The 7,682-nt window shown below is 42.9% G+C and overlaps 1 protein-coding gene and 1 long non-coding RNA gene across 3 annotated transcripts in view; one reads left to right on the top strand and one right to left on the bottom strand.

Annotated features, from left to right (window-relative positions):
• Positions 1-6: 6 nt before the first annotated feature.
• On the top strand, positions 7-6,130 carry LOC107185056. 2 transcript variants are annotated; one of them, XR_001515971.1, is made up of 3 exons: positions 7-152; positions 3,081-3,207; positions 5,480-6,130. It is a non-coding gene; the product is annotated as an uncharacterized LOC107185056 (long non-coding RNA). The 2 variants fall into 2 exon arrangements; XR_001515970.1 differs by having other exon boundaries at positions 7-327.
• A 461-nt stretch (positions 6,131-6,591) lies between these two features.
• The window catches only part of MAP3K5 (mitogen-activated protein kinase kinase kinase 5), a 174,906-nt gene continuing 173,815 nt past the window's right edge, over positions 6,592-7,682 (bottom strand). The window contains exon 31 of the mRNA XM_015572060.1: positions 6,592-7,574. Within this exon, the coding sequence (XP_015427546.1) occupies positions 7,502-7,574 (73 nt within the window). The 3' untranslated portion in view covers positions 6,592-7,501. The remainder of the gene's footprint in view (positions 7,575-7,682) is intronic.

The raw sequence follows: 7,682 nt of genomic DNA, 5'->3' as shown, positions 1-7,682 counted from the left end.
CCCCGCCCTGGACCGCAGCCCACTCCGGGGGGTCCGGAGCGGGGTCGGCGGCTCTGAGTGGCTCTCGATCTGGGACAGAAGAAAGCAGATCAGCCCAGGTGAGAGGAGGCCATCGGGACGCCCAGTTCCACCATGAACTTTGAAGCAGCCAGGTCAGTTTTGAAGTTCATGGTGACAGGGCAAAAAGAGTACGATGCCACGTGGAAAGCCGAAGTACACAGGCGGGATTCCAAGCTGGGATCCGGCCTGGATCTGCTTTTCAGGACGCCATTGCTGCTGACCAGTCTTCTCACCAGGCCTGTGTCTGGCGAGCCCCAGGGCACACAAGTTAGTGAAACTTGTGCCCAATGATGTGGCTTTTCTTATTCTTGGTTTCTCATTAGTAACTACTTTGTGACTTCCGTCCAGCTTGCTCAGGAAGACCAGGAAAAAGGCAACATGCAACAGTTTCCTTCTTCCTTCTCTCTCTCTCTCTTTTAAAGAAACAGATTATTAAGTGAGGAGATACCAATTTCTGCTCCAACAGACAAGTACAGGATAGCAACAAAATGCTGAGGAGAAAAATATGGCCTGCAAAAAATGGAAACATAAGGAACAAAATTGAGCAGCGACCAGTTCCGTCTAGCTACACAGAAATGCAATCCCACAGCCTGGGCTGGTTGAACATAACCAGCAAGCTCCCAGCAGCTTAAAACCTTCTCAAGGATTTCAGCAGAATCTATTGGACACCCAAGAGTGCCTGAGAAGTGTTGGATTTCTTGCTAAAGTGACAATCCCCACCGTTCTTTAATGAAAAACCTGCCACTCTGAGCCTAGGAGTGGACTGCTTTTATTTGGTTTACTGGTTCACTGGCTAAGTAGAGGATTTGATTAAGAGGCACTTTACCGTGGTGTACTTAGGGATTTTCCCATAGTGCCATTTCTAACAGCGGATTAGGCAAACTGATCACATTCAAATCACTCTTATCAGACTTCTAATAAAAATAAAGCACCAGATTTAGGGGGGCGGAGGGGAGGTTAAGGTAGTTTTAAACCTCAGCTTGGGCCCAAGCAAAGGTTATTTTTTACTACATTAAGTCATCAGAGTGTAAAATGCTGCGAACATCAGAAAGAGTCTCTTAGCTGAATTTAGAGAGGTGAACTCTGGAAGAACCTTGGGAAAGGAAAGTGATTGATTTTCAACCTTCTGATTTACTACCTACTGCAGTAAACTAGGAGTACTCTCTCTGACCCCCACCCCAAATTAAGACTTAGCGTTTATTTTTCTGTGTTCGTGTTTTGTTTTTGGTGTGTGTTCACCCTTCTCCCATTCTTTTGCTAATTTGTTTTCATCTGTCACCAGTGACACACAAACACACCGAAATCCTGCCCTTAGGTCCTGTATAGACTGTGTTCCAAATTTAATGTGGCGCCTATAACAAGGACTGTTACATGAAAATGCAGGAATGGGTGCCATCTGTTAAATGTCATACACCATCACGTTGTACTGTGTGTTAGACTTTACTTAGAACACGGAAGCCATCTGTCTTGAGCTCCCACCTCCATCTCAAAATCTCTCCCATTCATCACAGTTACCCTTTCCAGGGGGAGGAGCTGGAACTCCTAAAGCCATCTGCTCCCCTCCTGCCTCCTTTGAAAACTCATCCTTTCTTCTCCCTACTCCCCAACGGTCTCTCCATTCAGGTATTCTACCCCAACAAACACATTCAGGACTCTCTGATTCTGAAAAATTTCTTCCCTCAACTTCCAACTCTCCCGAATCTGTCGTCATAATTTTGTTCACCGAAGTTAATAAACTTTGTGTGGACTCTGGTGCCATTATTGTCTTATTATCTTTGTTTAACCAAGTGTAGTCTTTCATGTCTAGGAAAACTATCCAGGGCATGAAATCAAATTTTTAATCTGTCACCCCCCTAGATTTTCTTCACTCTATCAACTGATCATCTTCCTCTTGGCTTACACCACTGGCCTGGTTTTTCTTTTTTCTTTTCTTTTTTCAAAAAATATATTTTACTGATTTTTTACAGAGAGGAAGGGAGAGGGATAGAGAGTTAGAAACATAGATGAGAGAGAAACATCGATCAGCTGCCTCCTGCACACTCCCTACTGGGGATGTGCCCGCAACCAAGGTACATGCCCTTGACCGGAATCGAACCTGGGACCTTTCAGTCCACAGGATGACGTTATATCCACTGAGCCAAACCGGTTGGGGCTGTCCTGGTTTTTCTAATTTCTCTGTGGTTAGTCATTTTTCTTCTCTACTGACTTAAAATTCCTCCTCCTTCTCAAACCACCCTAAAACCATCCTCCTCCCAAAATTGTCGGCCACAACCTTTATCTCTCATAACTATCACTTAATGTTATCTCCATCTAGGTTGAGCCCTAGATCCAGAATATATACCTCTGACCTCAGTCCTGACTTCTACCTACAAATTCTCAATGGTCTCTGCCATTTCTATCATTGAATCATCCTGCCATTAATTCATCATGTCCAAACCAGCTTCCCCCCCAAAGTTGCCTGTGTTTGAATTCTTCTGTTATATAAACTCAACATCTAGCCTTTCCTCCCATTGTCACTGCTCAAATCATAGTTCCCAAATCTTGTCAATTTATTTTAATCTCACCCTCTCAATTCCTATTGCTCTAACTCCTACTAGACCCTCCTTCACATCTGTAACACTCTCTGAGCTGTTCTGTCCAATTTCTATTCCCTCTAATTTACCCAAAACAATTTCACCAGATTAATCCCACACACTACTGCTTTACACATACACCTCTTGCTCAAAAACCTTAATAGATCCCCTATTTCTACATAATTAAATATACTCCACTCTCCTCCCTGGCCAACTCTAATCACATTGAGCTCTATCTTATTTTCCACCTTTCATCTTTATAATTCATGTTTCTAGCCAAATATGAGTTAAATGAGTCAATTCAGGGGGCAGGGGGCAGGTAATGTAATATAAAAATTGCTCACTTTCTCCAGAACACTTTGCAAATCCCTGCTTTCTGCCTTTGTTCTTGGTGCTATGCCCTGATTGACTTCCCTGTTTCTGACTTAATAATTCTTTCCTTCTAAGGCCCAGGGTGAGGTCTGCCTCCTCAATGAAGCCTGTCCCACCTGCCCAGGCTCCCAGCAAGCTTGTTCCCTGAACCTCTCCAGGGGCTTCTGGACTTACCCCTCAGCTAGCCTTTAACATAGACGAGGTGTGAGTTGTTACTGCGAATTTGTCTCTTCAATCTGATATGAATTATTGGTGGCAGAGGCTTTGTCTTCTGTTTCTCCCTAGGGTGTCTATAAAGCCTGGAGTTATCAATGATATTTTTACAAATAACTGGTGTTCTTGATGACATATGTGTTGCCTGTATTCTAAATTTAAGGGGTATCATGTATATCTCTCCTGCTGCTACAGTGCCTCACACATAGCAGGCATTCCAGTGGGTTAGCAACAATTCCTCATTGCCAACCGTTTTTTGTAATGGTTTAAGAATGAATGAAACAAAATATGCAATGATAGGATTTGGAGAAAGAGATCAAAATGTGCTTAAAAAGAAACACTGGATCTACTTTCCCCAGCAAATTCCGGTTTTGTTTCTTGTAAGACTGTGCACCACCCAGGTGTGTAACTGCTGTCACCAACCGTCTTTCCAGGCTCAGCTCTGGACTTCACTTCTCCAGGAAGCTTTTCTTGATCCCCTCCAGCAGTCATTTCACTACAGCACTTACTGCATGTATTGTAGTTTCTGCTTTGTCTTGCTTTCACCACTGACAGTGAACATGGGGGGAGAACTGTGTCGTTTGTGTACCATAATGTACTCACCCAGTGAGTTCTTAATGACTGCTTTGAGTGAATGATAATAGATAACAACAGTAGGCAGGAGCTGAGTGCTTAGTATCTGCTAAGCATTGCAGTAAGCACCTCATCTGCATTGTTTTCTTTAAATCTTACAACAACCCCATGAGGAAGGCAGACTGCTTTCCCCACTTCAGATGAGGAAACAACAGACTTGGTGAGGTTCATTGGCCAATGGGAAAAGGCAAGTGGTAGTTTTGCCCCAGGCCTATGTGCTTAGACTCTTGCTACACTGAATGAACAACAAATGGTAACCATCTTACTATCATCACTACGGAAAGGGCTTTCCATTTTTCTCTCCGGGTACCACGTTGAATAAGGAGGTGGGACCTGATGGTGTCATCTGTAGAGCTTTTAAAAAGATCTTTGGGCCCCTTCCCAGACCAATAAAAAGTTTCTCTAAGATGGTGGCATCGATATTTTTAAAAAGCAACCAGGTCACTTTAATGTGAAGCTGGATGTACGATCTGGCATAGATTGATGCTAAAGGCCTTTCAAGTGAAAACTTTCATGAAACTTGGGCCATAATGGAACTGCCTTCTTGTGTGACTTAGACCCAAAAATGATGTCTGGGAATGTATTATGAAACATGTAGGGATAGAGGAACATTTGATCACAAAGATTGGTTACAGCGAGAGCCCCCACAGAAGACTATCATTAAAGATTTGGGTGAGTCTGGCTGGCGTGGCTCAGTGGTTGAGCGTCAACCTATGAACCAGGAAGTCACAGTTGGATTCCTGGTTAGGGCACATGCCCAGGTTGTGGGCTCGATTCCCAGTGTGGGGCATGCAGGAGGCAGCAGATCAATGATTCTCTCTCATTACTGATGTTTCTATCTCTCTCTCTCCCTTCCTCTCTGAAATCAATAAAAATATATTTTAAAAAATATCCTCACTCCTTGGGTGAGGATGAAAAAATAAAATAGTTGGTTGAACATGGGTAGCTTGATCCTATTTACGGTCTAAAAGAAGCACTTAACCATAATTATCAGGCAGATGAACTGTGGCTCGATAAAGAAGTTACCCCTGCCAAACCTGTTTGGCTCAGTGGATAGAGCATCGGCCTGCGGACTGAAGGGTCCTGGGTTCGATTCCAGCCAAGAGCATGTACCTTGGTTGCGGGCACATCCCCAGTTGGGGGTGTGCAGGAGGAAGCTGATCAATGTTTCTCTCTCATTGATGTTTCTAACTCTCTATCCCTCTCCCTTCCTCTCTGTAAAAAAAATCAATAATAAAAAAAGTTACCCTGTATTTCAGTATGAATGAAATGACTTTCCACTTAATTTACACTTCATTTCCCTCAAAATTTCCCACAGGGTGCAAGGGGACAGGGCAGCAATCTGTCCTCAGGATTGGTAAGTAAAACAAAGATGCAGCTATATTGTTACAAATATCAAATGGCAAAATACTGGTGAGAACTTTCTGAATAATTGAATACCTAAATGGGGACATCTATAATAGTGTCAACAATAAAAATAAACTTTAAAAAATATATATGCCCTGACTGGTTTGGCTCACTGAATAAAGCGTCAGCCTGGGGACTGAGGGGTCCCAGGTTTGATTCCGGTCAAGGGCATGTACCTTGGTTGCAGGCACATCTCCCAGATCTGTGTCTTGCTTCAACAGTGTTTGGCCAGAACAGACGCAGGGACACCCCTTCTCCCAGCCTTCGGCCACTCTCCTGCATCTTATCTAGTCATCACCTTCAGAACCACCTCCAGGACCAGCAACATACTGTTTGTTTGTTTTTCTACCTTAACTCCTTATTGCCGAACAACCATGAGCTCCCAAATTCATCAGAATTATTCCACCGAGGTGGAGGCTGTGTTCAACCGCGGAGCCAACCTGCATCTGCGGGCCTTCCACACCCACCTTTCTCTGGGCTTCTATTTCCACCAATGATGTGGCTCTCGAGGGCATGGGTCACTTCTTCCATGAGTTGGCGGAGAAGCCGAGGGTGCTGAGCGTCCCTTAAAGTTGCAAAACCAGCGTGGTGTCCGCATTCTCCTCCAGGATGTGCTGAAGCCTCCCCAAGGTGAGTGGGCAAAACTCAGGGCGCCATGGGAGCTGCCCTGGCCTTAGAGAGGAACCTGAACCAGGCCCTTGTGGAGCTGCAGGCCCTGGGCTCTGCCCCAGACTCTCACCTCTGTGACTTCCTTGAGAACCACTTCCTGGGTGAGGAGGTGAAACTTATCAAGAAAATGGGCTACACCTGGCCGGCCCCCAGGCTGGGCTGGGCTTACCCTCAAGCATGATTTTGGAACCCAGAGGCCTTTGAGGGGCCCCTCTGCGTTCCCCTGGTGTCTGCCTTTTGCCTGAGCCTCTCCCTGAAACTACTAGTCATTCTTTTAACCACCCTGAAGCCCTCTCCCATGCATTGAACCAAATGAAACAATAAAACTTTTTGCAGCAAAAAAAAGAAAAGAAATAAAAATGACTCCTGTTTTATCAAAGACTGTTACATATGGGCCAAGTGAGCAGCTCTGTATTATTTTTATCTTGCATACTAAACAGTTTCCTCTGTATTCAAGAAATTTGTTTATCTCATTGATCCATCGAAGAACTTCAGACTTCATCCTTTTAATACAGGCAGGCTTATAAAATACAATATTCAGCTTACAATAAAATATTTCCCTCAATATGAGAAATTAAAGAGATAGAAAAGGCAGTGTTCTCCACGGACATGCTGTTTGTAGGCCCCTTGAGATACACAATAGTCATTCAAGGTAACTCAGGGCTTTGAGAAAAATACAGTGACTTTCTTTTATTTTCTTTTTTCTTTTACGTCTTTCTGAACCACTCTGTCGCCATGAGGAAGAACTTGGAGATGAGTTTTCTTCGATTATTTGAGTAGAAGACAAATTCTATTTAATGTTATAGCTGAAGAAACGACTAGAAATTTAACACAGTAGTTTGGCTAAACAAAATGAGAACTATTTAGAATTTATCAAAACAGTATATTGATAGTCTTTTTTACTTTTTAAAGTAAATATGAGACAAATGGATAGCTTTAGAACAAGCTAACTTTACTATGATTCAGACATGTGCAACTGGTACAGTTCAGTAGTAACAAAAATGACTCAAACCAATGTACTATAGGCCAGAAACTTAAGTTACAAAATATATCAATATTACAATTAACACAGATAAGTATAAACCATTGCTCAGATTCTGCATATTAAAAAAAACACACCATAAACTTTATGCAACAATTGAAATTATGCATTTCTACTTAGATTATTAGAGCATATTACAAACACACATAAACCTAAAAAGTTGTGGTCACATTTTGGTTTTGTTCCAGTGATGCACAATCACATGAAATGTTACATCCGTTTTGTGTGAAATAAACATTTGGCTGAAGTCTAGTCAGTAGCTGCTGAGTTCAAAATATTTCCATTAAAATGTTTAGAGTAAAATAATCCTAAACATCCTAGTGAGAGTCCTTACAAAAAGTCCCTATGAATTATAGAAATAGAAGCATTTAGGAAATTTCAGTGTACTCTATTTTTTTTTTTTTAACACGAGTAAACAAATACTGGGTTTAAAGTGCAGCTTCTTTCTCCTCTCCCTGGGATTCTCCCTCCTTCGAAGATCAGTTCTGTGTTGTTAGAATCTCCAGGGAGGTTGGAAACAAAGGAGTGACAGTCAAGTCTGTTTGTCTCTCTGCTCGTCCCGAAAGTCGGTGATGGCCTTCCACAGTGTGCAGAGCATCCCTCCCCTGTTCAAAGACACAAGGACATGGGAAGGGAACAGTTCATTCAAACGCTGCCCTTGTAAAAGAAAAGGGACTGCTTAGCTTTCAAACTGCTCTGATCAGAACAGGAAG

The sequence above is a fragment of the Myotis davidii genome, unplaced genomic scaffold (assembly GCF_000327345.1).
Source record: "Myotis davidii unplaced genomic scaffold, ASM32734v1 scaffold266, whole genome shotgun sequence".
In the NCBI taxonomy this organism is placed as follows: Eukaryota; Metazoa; Chordata; class Mammalia; order Chiroptera; family Vespertilionidae; genus Myotis; species Myotis davidii.
This window is presented reverse-complemented; position numbering and strand designations above follow the sequence as displayed.